The 20,935-nt window shown below is 24.7% G+C and overlaps 4 protein-coding genes across 4 annotated transcripts; 2 read left to right on the top strand and 2 right to left on the bottom strand.

Annotated features, from left to right (window-relative positions):
- The first annotated feature begins 697 nt into the window (after positions 1-697).
- LOC149059514 (caspase-3-like) lies at positions 698-4,711 on the top strand. Its single transcript, XM_089217301.1, has 10 exons — positions 698-1,477; positions 1,547-1,619; positions 1,878-2,122; positions 2,190-2,353; positions 3,269-3,413; positions 3,480-3,641; positions 3,727-3,956; positions 4,020-4,156; positions 4,269-4,378; positions 4,462-4,711. Exons 3-10 carry the CDS (start codon positions 1,988-1,990, stop codon positions 4,627-4,629), a joined length of 1,251 nt encoding a protein of 416 aa, XP_089073427.1. The 5' UTR covers positions 698-1,477; positions 1,547-1,619; positions 1,878-1,987; the 3' UTR covers positions 4,630-4,711.
- A 6,177-nt stretch (positions 4,712-10,888) lies between these two features.
- LOC149059513 (uncharacterized) lies at positions 10,889-13,485 on the bottom strand. Its single transcript, XM_089216317.1, has 4 exons — positions 13,384-13,485; positions 13,008-13,276; positions 12,008-12,176; positions 10,889-11,934 (listed from the first exon to the last, which is right to left on the bottom strand). The coding sequence occupies exons 1-4, from the start codon at positions 13,415-13,417 to the stop codon at positions 11,828-11,830; spliced, it is 579 nt and encodes a 192-aa protein (XP_089072443.1). The 5' UTR covers positions 13,418-13,485; the 3' UTR covers positions 10,889-11,827.
- A 498-nt stretch (positions 13,486-13,983) lies between these two features.
- Positions 13,984-15,503, bottom strand: LOC149059512 (uncharacterized). The gene is made up of 3 exons (XM_089224672.1): positions 14,650-15,503; positions 14,259-14,339; positions 13,984-14,171 (listed from the first exon to the last, which is right to left on the bottom strand). The coding sequence occupies exons 1-3, from the start codon at positions 15,074-15,076 to the stop codon at positions 13,984-13,986; spliced, it is 696 nt and encodes a 231-aa protein (XP_089080798.1). The 5' UTR covers positions 15,077-15,503.
- A 2,624-nt stretch (positions 15,504-18,127) lies between these two features.
- LOC149059511 (caspase-2-like) lies at positions 18,128-20,475 on the top strand. Its single transcript, XM_089224668.1, has 7 exons — positions 18,128-18,176; positions 19,022-19,068; positions 19,135-19,296; positions 19,382-19,611; positions 19,675-19,811; positions 19,924-20,033; positions 20,117-20,475. Exons 1-7 carry the CDS (start codon positions 18,128-18,130, stop codon positions 20,282-20,284), a joined length of 903 nt encoding a protein of 300 aa, XP_089080794.1. The 3' UTR covers positions 20,285-20,475.
- The last annotated feature ends 460 nt before the right edge of the window (positions 20,476-20,935 follow it).

Genomic DNA, 20,935 nt, shown 5'->3' with positions numbered 1-20,935 from the left:
AGGTAGTAATTATTATTTTGACTAGACATTGGCGCCCGAAGGGAGATACGCTGGAGCCATTTATCCCCAGCCACGATTTTTGGAAATTGTTTGAATTGACAAATAGTAAAGAAAATTCGAGAATTTTCTCAAATTCTAATTATGCCCATCACCCTAGAAAAACTTCTGCTGACGCCTATGACTCTAAACGCTATTTATTGACACATTACGCTATTAATTAATAGGTTTCCATATTTATCTGAACTGTGGGCCATTGGCGTGCAAACAAGACACAAATGGGGCCTAGGCCCCACTTGAAAGTGGAGTGGGTGTGGGGTTTTTTTATTTAATAAATATTGTCTTTTCATATAACTATATAGAGACCCGTAATAAAACATATTTTATTTGTAAGTTGTAACTCTTAGTTTTAGGTGGTTGGTGGGTGTAAAAAAATTAGCTTTGCCCCACATGAAAAAAGGGATCTGCACGCCACTGCAGTGTGTGGGCTGTCTATTTGTATATTAAAACCAGTGGTAACGATAGCCGATTAGAAATTAATAAAATGTTCAACTTACATAATTGTATTACAGTAACAGGAACACAACACCACATAAAATGAACTTCTCCTGAAAGATGATTAAAATTTTAATATATGTACTACGCATCCATAACAAAAATTATTACCAGATATTATTAACTAATAATTTCCACGATTTTTAACTTGTATTCAAACGATTTATAATAAAAATCTTTTCAAAGAACGTGAACGTTACAAACACTGTAATATCGCAGAAAATGAGGTAGGTATTTGGACGACTGCTTGATACATAACAATCCAAGGACAGAAAAATACAATGGCCGCCAATAGCTGTAATTGTAATCCCTTAGCTCTTCTCTTAATCCACGTCAGCACGACTTATACCGCACAAATGATTTTATGGAAGAAAAAGAGACATTTGCAAATCGCCAACCTCACCACCAATTACTTGCCATGACGATGACACACCAATATATTTTAGTCCATGACAAAAAAATAACTAACAATAAGTACAGACAAGTGCAGTACGTTTTCTATCGGCAACAAAGCTATTATCCCCGATCAGTGTAGCCATCATGCTTTATACAATATCAATTGATATACCTAATATTTATAACCTAATTTTATTGTACATTAGGTCCGGAATCGTATACCTAATAGTTTATTCTAAACACGAAAATTCATTTATTAAATAAAACTAAAAATGTTGCGCAGTTGGAAGTAATTTAAATTTAAAAATATGATATAGGTTTGAATGTAACTATAATATCCTAAAAGCGTGATTAAGATTTTTTATTATGTTAACACTGATCCGGAGTACAATTTGTTGCCCATTTAATATCATTAATCCAAGACGAAGTAACAAGTTTTTTCATCGTGCATTAAACCTCATGTACCTAAGGATATTTAATTCTTAAAATATTTAGCTACAAACAGCTAACGCTCATCAGTTAGTTACAAGTAACTATTAAAATGTTTATAATTTATAAAATGACTGCTAATTGATATTTTATATATATTTACTATCAGACTCGTGTACAGCATTGGCCTGAAATAAAATAGCCCAGACCAGATTTCATAAAGCGCCTAACTTAACTTAAGTGTAAGTACATAATTTTATACTTTATTTATTTGTAATTAATTTAAATCCTTATATTGTAATTTAAAATCATAAAAATTTGACTTTTTAAACATTATCTTTGAAATAATAATATATTTTGAATCCTCCTACATTTATGACACAACCATCACTAATGTTTTGTAAAATCCTTACATTTTTTATAAAGATAATCAATTTCTTCATTCGAGTCAAGTACGTTATTCAATAGGTACTGTAGATTAACAATTTTTTTTTTTCTAGTGTTATTAAAAATCACCTACCAAGATAACAATACATTAGTGTTCTACTTAATTTTGAGTATATACCTTTATTGGATTTGTTCAATAACAATTTATCACTCAAAATTTAAAATGGAACAATATCATCGAAAATTGATTAACAATTGCATGGCAGATTTAATAGCTGTTACTTCTGATTTACAAACTATTGTTAATAATTTGTTAGAAAAGAATATCATCAATGAATGGATGAAGAATTATATTTTAGTAAGATGTTTAATCTTAATTGTATTGTTGTTCCGTGTATTATATATGATTTACAAATGTTTTATAGGAAGATGAGGAAGGTCAGGAAGATCAAGAAGAAACAATCAAAAAAACAAAATTGTATGAATTAATTCAAGGACGGGGGCCAGAAGCATTTGCAGCTTTGTGCAGAGTATTAGAAGAAACAAATAACTTTAAGGCTTGCGAAATTTTAACATCCTCCAAAACAAGGTACTTCCTACTAGATATTCTTACTTATGTTAAACATTTATTTATATATTTAATCAAAAGAAAATAATTTATTTCTAATATAAAATATAATCCTGGGCCCAGTTTTCAAGTTTTCAAATTAAAAATTTTACCTTTTTTTAAACATAACAATAATATATTAATTGCATTTTACAGTTTTAAATAAATATGTGTATTAAAATAAATTGCTGTAAGTACCTATTTATATAATTAATACTTTAATCAATGATCAAATTCATCAAAATAATAATTGTTTTGTATTTGTTTACCTAATAGTCACAACTTTACTAAACGATAATAAAATTAATAACCTATCAAATAAAATTCAATTAAGTAATTATATGAATGAATAAAAATATTATAATAAGTGATAACTATTAATTAATATATAATATATGACAATGAGTGTTCAAATGTGTGTAGACTAGGTAAATATGTTTTTGTGAGACTATGTTTCAACGTTTATTACCTAACTCAAGAATTTCAATAAGTATGACATATCTATATAGACCGTTAAGGATTTTAGCTTAAATCACTAATTATTTCAAAAACTAATAATGTTTTTTATTGAATTATAATAATATAATAAAGTGTATTATAGTACATTTATAGAAGTATACTATTTCTACTCTGAGCTTAATATTAACCACTAAAATATAATTTATTTATCTAATACATTTCAGGAAATAATTTTTCAAATATTTTTATTTTTTTTAATGTTCATTATTTAAGAAAATTATATTCCTTGTGAATGGTATTTAAGTAAAAGTTTTCCAATAAATTATTTAGTATCGATTATTTAAGTTTACCATACTTATATTTATGTTCATTAAAATTTTATAATTTTATACTTTTATAATAATATCCATTATTTTATAATTTATTGACATATTTCAGCGAAGAAGAGGAAAAAAAAATAAGTTCAATTAAACAATTAGACACAACTTATGAAAAAGCCATGTTAGAACATGATGACTCATATGTAAAAATTCACCCTGACCACAAAATTATTTTAAATTATGCAGACAAGTTACCAATTCATGTTTGTTTATTTTAATACTTATGTTAATTGTTAAGACATAGCATCATTGTTAATTAACTGTTATAGGTTTATCCAATGATATCAAATCCGAAGGGCCATGCATTGATTTTAAATATTAATAACCTAAAAGGTGAAAGAACGGAATTAGATGTTGATATGGCAAACTTAAATAAATTATTTAAATATCTTGGATTTGTTATTCACTCAAAAGAAAACTTAACTGCTAAAGTAAATGAGCAAATATATATTTATATGAAACGTAGAAATACATATCTTGCAAAACATTAACTTTTGAATTGTTTTTTGTTTGTAGGATATTAAAAATGTTATCAATGAGTTCATGAATATATGCCATAGTGAAAAAGCTAATTCTGTAATTGTTTTTATAATGTGTCATGATGAAGTGACGAAAGATTCATCCATATCATCAGACATATTGACTGAAGATGGGATTACGATAAATACTAACTGGATGATCGAACAATTCATACACAAAAAATTATCTGGAAACATCCCAATGTTATTTTTTATTGATGCGTGTCGGTAAGATGTACATACATTTTTGAATTTTTGGTTTATACAATAAATACTTCTTTTTTACTTTAGAGGACAAAATAATGATTTTGGTTGGAAATACTGTAATGGTGAAAATAATCTCAATTATGGTGCTGATGTGTTCCCAATTGGAACAATTACTGACATACGTTATGAAGATGTATTCATAGCATATGCCACTCTTCCTGGTAAATCATATTTATTTTAAATGTAGTTGGAGTAATATAATCATTAATTATCATAATTGTATTACTTCCTTATACATATATAGTTCATTTAATGGCATATTTTTTTTCCTAGGGTGTACTGCAATACGTGATCCAATAGATGGGTCATTGTTCATACAATCAGTGTGTAAAGTATTTCGTGAAAATGCCTATAATACTGAATTGTCTAGAATGATGTGTTTGGTAAATAATATATTTCACATTTAAACATTGTTTACATCAATATTATCATAACAAGAATAACATCTGTTTTTCATGCTCTTTAGGTGGACATTGAATTAGATCAACTCATCACTGTTCAGCATGGGTTTCAAACAGTAGAATGGTCATGTAGAGGTTTTAACAAACACTTTTACTTTAATCCAGGTCGATATGACGATAATTCAGATAATGATTTTTCATTGACTTCTTCAACCAATCCTGCTGATGTTTAAAGCTGAATATTTTTTTCAAATGATTATTTAGTTAATTTTATTCAAGTCTGTATTTTTTTTTTTTTTTTTTTAGTGGCATAGAATTTATGATAATCAAAGATATATTTATAGATTTTTCTAATGTAGTTTTAAGTTGCTTTTTATAGTTTATATTCATCATATTTTTAACTAATAGATTATATCATAGTAAATGGATTTTTTTTTAATTAAAATTTTATTAATTATTGTTGGGCCATATATCATAGTTGAGTCCCAGAAGTTGTTCCATAAGTAGTTTAATTGTAACTCCATTTCCTACTATACACATGTTATTGGATATTGATGCCAAAAAATATTAGATTAAGAGGACCATGAAAATAAAAAATGTATTTTCACAATGATCCCCTTTAGATCATTTCCCCTAAAACTAATTAAATTAATTATTCAAAAGTACAATTTATGTGTTTATATAACGGATACAATGTATGTGGGTAAGGACGGTAATAGAATCTGTAATACATTGAATTATAATGACTATTATAATTATATATAATATATATAATTATATTGGACTTAAGTATATGCTTACATAACCAAATTTATGTCTTGAACTAACGTATTAGTAACGAATTTATTCGTTATACTAATCTTTTCTAGTAAAAATGTCACTCTCTATACATTATATTCATTATAATTCAATCTATTACAGATATCAAATTTATTTTCAGAAATAGTATCAATCTAAGCTTAATATTGTTTACCTAATTAGTTTTTAATTTTTCCCTGTAGTATCCTTCACTTTTTTTATATTTTAAAATGATATTCAAATATTCTTTTTATTAACTTTAGATAAAGCCTGGCAACTATCATATTTTTGTTAAAAACATCTCATTCTTATTTCAACGTATCGTAGCTTATTGCACCAATTTTCATTCTCAAAACAAATTTTCTTAGTAGTTGTATAACTGTAAATTAAAACATAAATTATAAACAAAAAAGCATTAAAACAAATCATTATCAAAGGAGGGGTCCTCATTGGCGTGTGACATCATACGTCTTGGACGCTCATTTTGTTCATTATTCATTCCATTATTTTTGGGTCCAGCAATCAACACTATTTAAATTTATTGCAATTTTTTGCTTTAAACAAATTTTTATATTTATTTAGTTATACTCTTTTGTATTACAAGACCTAATAGAATGTTATAACATAGGTAATTCAAATGAATAAAATATTATTATAATGCAGTGATCTTGTTGCCTACAAGTGTTGTGGACTAGGAAAAAGATGAGGGTTGATATTTGTTGTAAAATTGTTTATTAAATGTTTAAATTGAACACATACATTTATAACATAAATTGTAACATTGTTTTTGTCTAATTTGCTCGGTAAAATATTAATGGAGTAAGAAAATATTTATTTGTTTGTTTTCCAAGTCCAAATAACTACTGTTCGAATCAACCTTAGTCCAAATATTGATTTTAGAAAACAGAATGTCTTGAAGCCACTATAATGTACTAGGTCAAATCACGGTTGGATACAGGCAGTTTTGAGGGTCTCTTATATAGTCCTACCTTCTACTCACATAAGCATTTTGGATATAGGTATCGTTTCTATGGATATGGTCTGTGAATGCAATCTTGTCAAAAATACTCTCCGATTTGAGTGTGCGTCCTGAATGACAACATTTCAATAGTCTCGTGTATTTTATTACTTAAAAATATTCATTATTTTGAATATTATTCTTTAGTATCTACTCTTAATCTTTCGTCATCATAATCATAAAAAAACTGCATCTAGAAACTCCATATTCAGGTAGAAATGGATATTTATTTCATGTTTTATGAAATTAAAAGTGTTACACTTCTCTGCGCCTTACTATATTTTATCATGTATAAATTGTATATATTAGTACATTATACAAATCAAATGAAGCAATTTTTAACATACAGCCTATTATTATAAAGTCTCATGGAATATTACTGTTTTAAGCAATCATCGTTTTTTAGAGAAAAAAAAATTTTTTGCTTCTAGTTGATATATTTGGCCCAGATAACTTTATACATTTATACAATTTCATTTTATAAATCAAAAAATTGCTAATCAGATAATCAGCAAGAAGAGCTTATTAAAAAAGTTATAAGAGAAACTATTCATAAACACTAGTTGTATGGAATAGAATTGATTTACATTAACCATATATAAGTATCTCATATTCATCAATGGAGTAAAATGGCGTTTGCACGTTTTCGTAGGAAAAAGCCATTTTTTCAAAAAAATACAAAACTATGAATTATGATATCCAAGAGCCACACTACATGTTTGAACAACCTTTTTTTAGTAGGCAATAAAAACATAATAATACGTCTTAAATTTAGAAAATATGGAAAAACTTTATTTCATTAATTCATTATTATTTATATTTATATTATTATTATTATTATTGTTTATACAAATATAATATAATTTATATTTTACGGACATCGATATATTGATAACTATCCAAAAAGCCGCAGGTTGCTAGTTAAAAGCCGCAGGTTCCCGACCCCTGCTCTAAAATAATAAAACCATAGTAGCTGTAACAAATTTCCGTTCAACACCAGATGCACACAAAAGTACTTATGTTATCAAACATTGAAATTACAATATATGTTTGTTGTTGTGGATTAATTTCAATCTTGACTTTAAGCTTGTGTAATTTCAGTACCAATTTAAAAGATTCAAATACTTTCAATCGAATATAGTTAATGCAGTATTTAAGTGCTATTGTACCAAGTTTAGTAGATTTATCGATGACTTCATAAATATTTTAAATATCTATGTTCAAATAAAGCACTTATAAGAATAAATTCTTCTTTCCATCTCTCAAGACTAGATGACATTTACCCTTCTTCAATTCCATTTCATACAAATAGTGTTTATGATTATTTTGTCCTATAACTTTTTCAAAAAGATCTTTCAAATTTTGAAATTTTTTTCATGGAGTTTTCCCTTGTTTCTCTGACTTAATTTATTCCTTCAGTAAGTTTTAAGGTAATTTGTTTTGTTTTGAGTAGGTATTTATCATAATTGGCCCTAAGTTATCTTCTTTCCGATTGAGTCTTGTCAATGTATTGTTGCTTTTTACCTTTGACTGTTCAAAATTTTCAAATTCTTTGTCTAGATCATTCAATTTTAGTTCTAATATTTTTTTCTCACATTACAAATTATAAGTTGCAACTGAAATATCATTTTGTAAGAAAACTGATTTATAGCTCTATATGAAGGACTAGGATAATTTTTAGTTCCATCTCAAGTTAAGATACAGTTACAATTACTAGGCACTTAAGACACATTTTCTAATTGAGGTGTGCTTAGTTTTCAAGTTAACTCATTTTCTGTAAAGGAACCAACCTCATTGTTCTTTAAATTACCAGTGTGTATCTACCCGAGTACCACCGAGTTGAAGTCATCAATAGCTGCTCATAAAACTATAGTGTTCATGCTAACAAAACTAAAACTACCAACCTATCTGTATAATATTCTCATTCATCACAAATCACACCTTTAAGTACAAATAGATACTAGCTAATACCTACGAACAACTATTGACAAAAGCAGGTATTAGTCCTTGGCTCAATCTTGTTAAATATTGTTGGTATAATATCCCAATTCTACAAAAATATCAATCCGCAATGTATGCTGACAATACTGTTATCATAACAAAACATGAAACTATTTTATAAGCTTATACATATATATATATATATATATTTTTTTTTAATTAAAAATTAAGTTAAATTAATCTGCATTAACTTATAATAAATTTAAAACAGTAAATAATTTTTAATATTAAATTTAGTAAACTTTTTTCTAATATAAACAAAATATATTTATATTTATATTTTTTATTTAGGTATGTGTAAGAAGATATTAGTACCTATGAATTTACCTAAGATATTAGTACTACCTTACCCAGTAGTTGGTGTGATTTATATAACAAAAAACTATAAGTATATTCTAAAGATATATATATATATATTATATAAATATTATTTAGTAATAATGAAGTAAAAATCAATCAAATATGCAATAAAAATTGTCAATTTGATTTTTTAATGAAAACATTTTTATTTTACTTTGAATTAATTAGGTTTTGTTTAGATAAATAAACAATTAACTTTTTATCATTTATATAATCAATTAAATTAAGCAAATATATTAATATTTTTTACCATGTCTGTAGGAAGGTACAATAAATTAATAATAACAGCATCAACTAAGATATCAAGAAATAGTCTTTATTTTTAATCATCACATTTTTCAAAATAGTATTATTATGGCTAGACTAAAATTTAATACAATTATTTGTAAACAAATTTGTATTCACAATATAATTAATGGAATCATTTATTCAGTTTAAGTTGAAATATAAAAAAAAAATTAATAAACAATAATCATAAAAACCTAGCCATAAACATAAATGATTAAAAATTAACCATAACAATGTTACATATTAAGTTTATCTAGCTCTTCATAAAGTTCATGAACTTTTATAAATATACGGTTCTGACATTTTCTTCCAATATTATCAAGATAATTATATTTTTCAATTATATCATTTTTTTTTTTCTTTAAATCCATTATCTCTGTGTTTAATTGCTGAATATCTGTTGAATTTTTTTTTTGAATTTTGAGTTTTTTAATATTTTTTTTATTCAACGTAATTTCATATTTTCTATTGAATTTTTCTAATTCAAAAAGCTTTTCGTTTTCTGCATATTCTTGTTGAAGTTCGGCAATCTTGCAATGCAAATACGAATCCATGTTCTAAATGTTTTGAATAATTAAATATATTTCAATAAAATATTTCAATAAAAATAATATTTAATATGATATTGAATAAAAATTTGATGCAGAATATTGATTGGGAACATTGATCCAAGCATTAGTAAATATTATTTTATTTATAGAACAATTTTTCGTCATTGAATATTTGAATATTTCTGATATATTTATAGACAATTTATGTTTTGCATTAAATTTTAACTATTTATATAAATTCAAATTCTGAGAGGAGCAATGTCGATATTATGTTGGGGTGTTTTTATTTTTTATTTTTTACAGTAAAATTGCTTGTGCCGGGTTAAACAACTTGAAAATTTAAAATAATATTTCCCTCATAAGTTTTTATTAGTGTTCTTTACTAAAAAAAAAAAAAAATTTGAACTTAAATTAAATATGACTTTATGAGCGTTTACAGATTAAATGTTGACAAACTTTGTCAAATACACAAAAAATTGAAAACTGTTTTGAGTTAGAAATTCATACAAAATTTTCTTTTTAAGTTTTTCTACCATTGAGAGGTAAAAAGTTTATTGGAGAGTCAAATTATTTTTTTATGAGCGTCATAAGGTCTGTTTTGGTTGTTTTAATAGGAAATCGCTATATAATTCAAATCCTGACAAATATGCTATTTCTGAAGACAGACTATTAATACATTTGATGTAAAAGGGGATTTTTATCGAAATTACATGTTAACTGCTATCCTAATTATTTAGTTCAGTAGGTAATAAGTACTAATTAATATTTTGTTGAGCATAAGACACATATCCAGGTCACTTTGGTTCAAAAGTTTCTACAATTCAATTTTTTGAGTGTTTTAGAATGACAACAAAATCCTATCCAAAATATCTGTAATTAAACATATTAAAAAGACTAACAATTAAATAATAAATAATCAAAAATGTATAGATTAATATTATAAGATTAATTTAGAGTGTGAACAACATATGAAATTAGTTTCGATGCATTTTATCAATTTATTGTTAACTACTTAGAGATTTCAATCTGAAATCTAGAAATATAAAAAATCAAAATTTGTCGAATCTTAAAATATTTAAAAAAGGTTTGATACTGCATATTATATGACAAATATTATTAGAATTGATAAGTATTGATTGTTCATATATCTAGATATCCAAATGAAATTTCAAAAATATATAACAACTATTACTACTATTTAACTATGAGAAACAAAATATAACATTTTTCTTTTGGAAAACTAATGCTGAGAATCATACCATTAATTATTAATAAAAGTATAATTTTTATAATTTAACAATAACCATACTCAAATTAATATAAGTTTTCATTCGTAATGCAAATTATAAAATGCCTATAATTTTGACGTTGACTGTTTAATAAATAAAATCAAAATTAAGTGAATAGCAATTATTTCATGGTTTTAATTAATTGTAACACAAATGGTATAAAAATGGATAATAGAATATTGATAGAATAATACTTAAGAATATTTGTAATATTCATTATTCAATTGATAATCATCCGATTTCCTCCATAACTCATGAAATAATCATTCCCGTGCACCCATTTTAAATAAGATGTGAATAATCTTGAGAATAACTTATTATTAATCTATAATATTAACTTAATAATCTATGAATATGCTTGAAATGTATTCCATTCAGAACCATAGAATATTACCTTCCAGTAATGTTATATGAATAATCAATGCATGTTTTAAAATTATTCCATTCAGAATCATAGACTATTTTAAGAGAACAAATGAATTATTGTTTGGATTTTATTATTGTTCTATGAATAATCAAAGAATACAAACCTAGATCAATAGATAAAACTATTCTATATATGTGATCAATATTTAAATCAGTTTTAACATACCTACTGATAATTAATATAAAGGTATCAATAATTGTTTTACATTCATTGAAGACATTTTAATAAATATGTCTGCAGAGCATGTTTTATATATATATATATATAAGTCCACTGACATAAAACCTAAGGAATTTTTTTATCTATTATCGGTGGAACTGAGGGACTATGCTCATCTCCCCTTTAAAAAAGCTGAAGATTTTTACTACATTGGAATACATGAAAATAATTTGATCTCCATATCAAATTTTTAATTTTTAAACCACTAATTCATACTTTAAGTAATAATAATAATACTTTCATACCACAATAGATAATTTATTTATACCTATAATTAATAGGTAGTCATATTATAATAATATTATGTATCCTAGGTACCTTATAATTATATAAATTAAAACAATTAAAATAATATAGTTTATGAAAAACTTTTAATTTAAGTTTAAAAAGTAACACACATTATTTTCTTTATAATATGTGAGTATATACAGTTATTAGTGTAATTAATTTAAGTTAGATATTACACGGATATAAAAAATACTAGGATAATTTATTTTTTAATCGATCAGATGCTTTTGTCAACCATATGCTGGCAGCATTTTCCACTTCCTTGACTGTAGCTGTTGTAAATTTACTTTGAACAGCTTCTATATTAAACAAAAATATAACTGTGTATAAGTTATTGATAAAATATCCATACAAAATATACATTTTGCTTACTGCATAGTAATGTTGACAATATTGTTTGATTGAATGCTGACTTTAATCCTTTGCCTTTATGTCCAGTGAAACTGTAGTTAGTGGCCATTTGATCAGAAATCATTTTCCTTAGAATTCTCCTGGTCAGTTCTTTGTAGTCAGATCCACCCATTAAAGCCAACATATTCACCTATATATTATCAAAAATTATAAAATTCTATTTACTTATAATATATAAATATGTGTACAATATATATACATTGTCAAAATAAAATGCATATATCACAACAGATATAATGTTAAAGAAGAATAAATATAATTATATTTCAATTTTCAATCATTATAACATATTATTTTATATAATAAATGAATATATAAAAGACATTCATAAACTAAATTAAATTATTTTTTAACTAATTTTAATTTAAAGAACAAATGTTGGTTAATTTTATATTATAAATTAATTTTTTTGTATGGAAAAGATAACAGTTCACATATTATTTAATTTAATTTTACCTTAGTTACTATTGATTACTATCATCAATGATTAATTTCAAATTTATTGGGTTTTAAGATCTTACTAAGTGTTATTAATTATTATAATATGTCAGCAGCAAGTTGATTGTGATTGTCATTCACAGAAATGTTTTAGTAAGGTAATTTATTAATAAGTGATTTTAGTTATAAACATAATATCCAGTTTTATTCTAAAATAAATTAGGGTTTTCACTAAAAATTGGTAAGCATATTTTATTTCTTATGCAACTTGATACCAAGGAGTAATCACCAATTCTGGACGGAAATATGTCTGGTTAATTTCAATTTTTCCATTTAATTTTGAAAACTATATATTTGACTTAAAATTCAAATTATATATGTTAGCTAGTCTGAAGAAGGCAAAAAAAAATAAATGTACTTAAATAATAAGTAAATTTAGATAATAAGAGTTATATATACATGTAATTATATATATTATAAAAATATATACAGTTATACCAATTAAAGTAAAATATATACCTACCAATTTATTTTGACTATCTTCTTTCTCCTTAATTGCATTAGTAATTATTTCTAATCCGTCATTATTAGAAATTGGAAATGTTGAAAAAATATCAGATACTGCCTTATTAGTGCTATTAAAATCAGCTGGTGTTGAAGATTTATCAATAATTCCATCCATTTTTTCTTTAATATCATTTATATTCAACATTAAGACGTGCAAGTACTCAGCATTTTCTTTACATCGAGCATTCAATGTCACAAGTTGTCTTAATACTTGATTTTGAAACTCTAGATTTTGGCAATATAATAATATTAGTTGATTTATATTGTAGTTTATATTTTATTATATAATTTATTCATATATTAAAAGGAATAAAGAAGAGACTGAATATTACCCTTCAAATTTTCATTTGGATTTACTTTTTGCATAGAAATTATTGAAGTGTTTCTTTCTTCTAGAGTTTCTTCTATAAAAAATATTAATTATTAAAATATAGGAGAAAAATTATAAATAATTTATTATATTAAAGAATAATTAAATGCACACCATACATTAGTGCACATACAATTATTAATTTTTAATGATCATAATAGTTATGATGTTTTACTAGTATAATAATAATACTAGCAAAAATTAGTTTCTGACAAAATATAAATTAATTTATAATATTATCATTCAAATTTCTTAATATATCTATATAATTAATAAGCTGTGTTATATGAATCGTAATACTGCAGCCTATATTATAATTAAATTAATATTAATAATATTAAAAATTGATATATTATATTTGTCCAAAACTAATTTTGCTATTATTATTATACTAGTAAAATGTATATTTATATTTGTTATATGCCTATATATATAATAGCATAGAAATATGTAATTGTTTTTTGTTTAATCTTTTTATATATATAATTACCTATTACCTATATATATATATATATATATTAAATTTAACAAAAAAATTAACAATTATAACTGTATATTATATTTATGAGTTATGAACATAAAAATTACCATTAAGCATAGATGATAATGCTTCTTCATTTACATCCATACTTTTATCTAGAGAATTAAATAGTACATTATTCATGTCCCATTCCACCTCTATAGAATTATGATTACTTGTATGACCTGCAGCAGTAGTTATGACCTCACTACAATTTTCAATAGATATAACTAAAATGTATGTTAATTGTATTAGTTAACATGATATTTATTACAGTAATTTATACTTAATAAGCTTGATAATAAATATAAACATACCATTATTAGTATTCTCATTGTTTTCAGTTGCATATGATATTATATTACCAGTTAATTCATAATTATGTTCTTTTGGCAAAACTAAATTGAATTTTAAAATTAAAACAATTACCCATTTATACAGATTTAAATAATTTTAAGAGTTTATTTGATTAACATCATTATGTTAAATTATACAATTTTATTAGCTTATTTGTAATGTCACAATTAAACCTGCAAGCGGACAATTACAATAATTGTACTTGGAAGACTTTAAAATATTATTAAAAAACCTAAGTTAATATTAATGTGACAAATACAGTATTAACTATTAATATTGTATGAGTAAATGAAAATATGCATGTATAATTATATTTTATAATATTTATGTAGGTATAGAATATTTATTTACCATTGTTTTTTTTTATTTGTGGAAAATCTGGAAGAATTACAGTGCTTATTTTACTAGCTTTGTTTGTTGTTTGGAGTTCTTCATCCGACGATGATGATGATACATTTCTTTTTTTTTTTCTTTTTCTCTTCAATATATCATCGGTTGACTCTTTTGTTTTTAGAGTTTCGCAGTCTGACGTAAACTGTGCTTTATTAGCAATTGTTGTAGCATTGTGGAAATTGGTAATTAGAGATTTGCTGAGGATTTTAATAGGACATTTTATCCAATCTTCTGAAGGTTTTAAGTGGTTTCGAATTGCTCCAGATATTTTTAATGGGCCACATTTGTTAGGCCAAAAACATTCACTAAAATTAATTATCCAATTGCTGGGTATTACTTCTACAGTGTTCTCCTCGACAAATTGTGCCACATACCATCCAGACATGATAATATTACTATAATATAAAATTTTAACATATTGTAATATGTTAAATTAAACAAAAATATTAGATTAATTGTTTGTTTGTAAAATATATATACTATTATTATTATTTATATTTTCTTAAATATTAAAAAAACACCTATGTTATTATGATCTTCAACTTTAAAATGAAAGAGGTACTAAAAAATTATTAATGTATATTATTAAAAGTCAAAATCTTATATTTAAATATAATGAAATATACATTTATTTACATAAATTATTATTACTGATTTAAATACACACTATATTATATTGTATGTAAAAGTGGAAAAACTACAAATCCAGATTTATAAGGAAATCTAGCCAACTTGCAACAAATATCAGTAATAGGCCAATAAGTAAATTCATTATTTAAATTATCTACATAATAAATATCAAACAATGATGATTTACATGGCTTTTCATAAAAGTCAACTGCAGTATTATATTTTTTTCCAATTATTACATTTTTATTTAGAGAAGGACTGAATGCAAAATTGTAAATTTCTACGATTGAATTACAAAATAACTTGCAACAAGAATTTTTTTTGTTTAGTGTTAACTTAAAATTTGAAAATATTACCCTCTTAAATTGAGGGTTATTTGTACCAGAGATTAGTATACCATCATTGTTTATATTTTCTCTTTCTAACTTATAACTATTTAATGTCTGCTCATTATCATTAATTAAATATGTTTGTTGAGCGTTTTCTTCTGATAACCTCCTTACGACTTGCGGTAAAACATGATGTGAATTTCTAACCAACTTTTTTAACTTTTGTAGGTAGTTTTCTGCAGGGAAATTACTAAACAAATTCATATTTCCAAATTCTTTTACATCCGAAGCTATATGCAACAAGTTATGAATATTATGTGTTAGAAATTCTGGACCATATAAATGCTTGGTAGATAATACAAAGTGGGTTAATAATTCTTCTGCATAATCAGTGTAAAGTTGGTATTTTTCAGATAGTAATATAATAGAAGCTATATGCAAACTTATAAAGTGATCATATTTAGTGTTATGCAGAACTCTTTTTAGCACAATTGGCCCGGTATAGAGAAGGAATTGTCGAAATTCAGTTGCTTTCCAGCGTTTGCTTTCTTTTAACGATCTTGGAACCCTTGCAAATTCTACAGGTACAAACTTAGTAAATGAAATTAATGTATCACTCATTATGTTAATTTCTCTTGCAGCAAGCTTATGAGGGGGCCGACCAAAACACCAAGTGTTAACTACAAATTTCTTTACTACTCCAAGACATATTAAATGCATGTAGTCCAAAGGTACATCAGTAACTGGACGAAAACCAGGAATTTTTTCTAAAATGGATGTACCTGTGTGATGATCAGAGTCAGTTTTTGCTAGAAAATCAAGGTCAGTTCTTTTAGTAAAATTTAGATCAGGAAAACATACTCTGCCACAAAAATATTCCCCTTCTTGGGAACATTTAGTACATGAGGAGTATCCAGAATGTCCTTTGATAAAAAGAATACTAGCCTTTGCCACAGCATCAAATAAAAACATAGTAATTTTAAACTTTGTATGTTTATTTTTAATAATTAAACCATCAGTGGTTAATTTTAAAGATTCATTGACAAAATCACTTAACATATCATTGAAATCGTTAGGTTTTTCTGAACCATGATAAATACCAATTGGAAAAATGTTGGGTTGAATTTTCACATTATTAACTATACACAAAATAGGGTAAAACTGGCTAGAGGAAGATTTGAAAAGTGGTAAACCATCAATGTTTATACTTACTTCAATAATATTAGGAATATTTATTAAATCAATATGTTTAAACATACTATTCAAACCATTCATTATCCCCAAATGGAAATATGACCCAGGACTAACATGACGTGTAATCGTTGTTCGCGGTGTGTTTAAAAATGTTCTAGGATCCTTGGGAATATTTTTTAATTCAGGCACCAAAGATATAATTTGTAGCAATTCTTTAAGTGCTAAATGGGTGATTCTGTTTTTTACAGCCCAAAGTTTAAGGTGCTGTATAACTTGTTCAGTTAATGACAAATTGTCAAATAATTTATTTCTAGGCTCATCATTATTTTCTGTATTAATAAAGTTAGTATATGTATTTTGATGCTCTATTGTAGTTGTATTAATAAAATTATCATAATATATAGTGTTTAATTCAGTCGGTTCACATGGAAGTTCTACAGTATGGTTTAAGTTTTCTAGTTCAAGATTAACTGGCTGTGTAATGTTATTAACAACTATATTATTATTATTATTTGCTAAATTAGAATTAGAATTAGTAGCATTATTATTACTAGTTCTTAATATTGTTAAATTATTCAATTCATTTTGAATGGCCCTATTGAGTTTCCATTTAGTTCCTAGTTTCTTATTCATATTGTATTAATTGTTGTTACAGGTTACATATACCTATTATATACTTATATAATTTTTACATAGGTACTCATTTTATTCACTTATATAGGTATATTCATGTGTATACATTTAACATATTAAATAGGTACTTACTATATTATGGTATCGAAGTTCAAAATCGGTTCACTGCAGTATTATATATATTATTATATTCATTCACTAATTATTGAAACACGTTTGATAGTTTGATACTTTGATTTCAAAATAATTGTAAATTGCAAATCACTTAATTTTAAGGTTAAAGTCAATACTCAATAGCCGTTTGGTTATGACTGGAAAATGGAATTACCGTGGTCATCTATAATAGGCGCGCGCGGTGGCATATAAATTATTATTAGTTTATAAATAGTTGTTGATAATATTAAGTAGGTAATCACAATAATATGTCAATAAAAGATTATTCATAAGGAATAATCGTTGATATTATGAATTGTATATTCTTAATATAATATAATGTATTAATATGATATTTCGTAAGAATAGAATAAGAATGGATTGATATTATTTTTGAATTGATTGTGATTATAATAAATTATTAAGAATATTCATGAAATAATAAAAACTCTTCAGAATATATTACCTTTTGAGTATCCAGAATAATCAAAGAAGGAATGGAACATTTAAGGATTAATACTAGAACAATTGGTGTTACTTGGGAGGGTGAATTTTTACATATGAGTCATCATGTTCTAACATGGCTTTTTCATAAGTTGTGTCTAATTGTTTAATTGAACTTATTTTTTTTTCCTCTTCTTCGCTGAAATATGTCAATAAATTATAAAATAATGGATATTATTATAAAAGTATAAAATTATAAAATTTTAATGAACATAAATATAAGTATGGTAAACTTAAATAATCGATACTAAATAATTTATTGGAAAACTTTTACTTAAATACCATTCACAAGGAATATAATTTTCTTAAATAATGAACATTAAAAAAAATAAAAATATTTGAAAAATTATTTCCTGAAATGTATTAGATAAATAAATTATATTTTAGTGGTTAATATTAAGCTCAGAGTAGAAATAGTATACTTCTATAAATGTACTATAATACACTTTATTATATTATTATAATTCAATAAAAAACATTATTAGTTTTTGAAATAATTAGTGATTTAAGCTAAAATCCTTAACGGTCTATATAGATATGTCATACTTATTGAAATTCTTGAGTTAGGTAATAAACGTTGAAACATAGTCTCACAAAAACAAATTTACCAAGTCTACACACATTTGTACACTCATTGTCATATATTATATATTAATTAATAGTTATCACTTATTATAATATTTTTATTCATTCATATAATTACTTAATTGAATTTTATTTGATAGGTTATTAATTTTATTATCGTTTAGTAAAGTTGTGACTATTAGGTAAACAAATACAAAACAATTATTATTTTGATGAATTTGATCATTGATTAAAGTATTAATTATATAAATAGGTACTTACAGCAATTTATTTTAATACACATATTTATTTAAAACTGTAAGCTGACCACAAAATTATTTTAAATTATGCAGACAAGTTACCAATTCATGTTTGTTTATTTTAATACTTATGTTAATTGTTAAGACATAGCATCATTGTTAATTAACTGTTATAGGTTTATCCAATGATATCAAATCCGAAGGGCCATGCATTGATTTTAAATATTAATAACCTAAAAGGTGAAAGAACGGAATTAGATGTTGATATGGCAAACTTAAATAAATTATTTAAATATCTTGGATTTGTTATTCACTCAAAAGAAAACTTAACTGCTAAAGTAAATGAGCAAATATATATTTATATGAAACATAGAAATACATATCTTGCAAAACATTAACTTTTGAATTGTTTTTTGTTTGTAGGATATTAAAAATGTTATCAATGAGTTCATCAATATATGCCATTGTGAAAAAGCTAATTCTGTAATTGTTTTTATAATGTGTCATGATGAAGTGACGAAAGATTCATCCATATCATCAGACATATTGACTGAAGATGGGATTACGATAAATACTAACTGGATGATCGAACAATTCATACACAAAAAATTATCTGGAAACATCCCAATGTTATTTTTTATTGATGCGTGTCGGTAAGATGTACATACATTTTTGAATTTTTGGTTTATACAATAAATACTTCTTTTTTACTTTAGAGGACAAAATAATGATTTTGGTTGGAAATACTGTAATGGTGAAAATAATCTCAATTATGGTGCTGATGTGTTCCCAATTGGAACAATTACTGACATACGTTATGAAGATGTATTCATAGCATATGCCACTCTTCCTGGTAAATCATATTTATTTTAAATGTAGTTGGAGTAATATAATCATTAATTATCATAATTGTATTACTTCCTTATACATATATAGTTCATTTAATGGCATATTTTTTTTCCTAGGGTGTACTGCAATACGTGATCCAATAGATGGGTCATTGTTCATACAATCAGTGTGTAAAGTATTTCGTGAAAATGCCTATAATACTGAATTGTCTAGAATGATGTGTTTGGTAAATAATATATTTCACATTTAAACATTGTTTACATCAATATTATCATAACAAGAATAACATCTGTTTTTCATGCTCTTTAGGTGGACATTGAATTAGATCAACTCATCACTGTTCAGCATGGGTTTCAAACAGTAGAATGGTCATGTAGAGGTTTTAACAAACACTTTTACTTTAATCCAGGTCGATATGACGATAATTCAGATAATGATTTTTCATTGACTTCTTCAACCAATCCTGCTGATGTTTAAAGCTGAATATTTTTTTCAAATGATTATTTAGTTAATTTTATTCAAGTCTGTATTTTTTTTTTTTTTTTTTTAGTGTCATAGAATTTATGATAATCAAAGATATATTTATAGATTTTTCTAATGTAGTTTTAAGTTGCTTTTTATAGTTTATATTCATCATATTTTTAACTAATAGATTATATCATAGTAAATGGATTTTTTTTTAATTAAAATTTTATTAATTATTGTTGGGCCATATATCATAGTTGAGTCCCAGAAGTTGTTCCATAAGTAGTTTAATTGTAACTCCATTTCCTACTATACACATGTTATTGGATATTGATGCCAAAAAATATTAGATTAAGAGGACCATGAAAATAAAAAATGTATTTTCACAATGATCCCCTTTAGAGATCATTTCCCCTAAAACTAATTAAATTAATTATTCAAAAGTACAATTTATGTGTTTATATAACGGATACAATGTATGTGGGTAAGGACGGTAATAGAATCTGTAATACATTGAATTATAATGACTATTATAATTATATATAATATATATAATTATATTGGACTTAAGTATATGCTTACATAACCAAATTTATGTCTTGAACTAACGTATTAGTAACGAATTTATTCGTTATACTAATCTTTTCTAGTAAAAATGTCACT

Source organism: Diuraphis noxia, unplaced genomic scaffold (genome assembly GCF_037042655.1).
Source record: "Diuraphis noxia isolate RWA-SAM2 unplaced genomic scaffold, SU_Dnox_SAM2 contig0001, whole genome shotgun sequence".
Taxonomy (NCBI): domain Eukaryota; kingdom Metazoa; phylum Arthropoda; class Insecta; order Hemiptera; family Aphididae; genus Diuraphis; species Diuraphis noxia.
The sequence above is the reverse complement of the archived record's forward strand: the minus strand, read 5'-3'. Positions and strand labels throughout refer to the sequence as shown.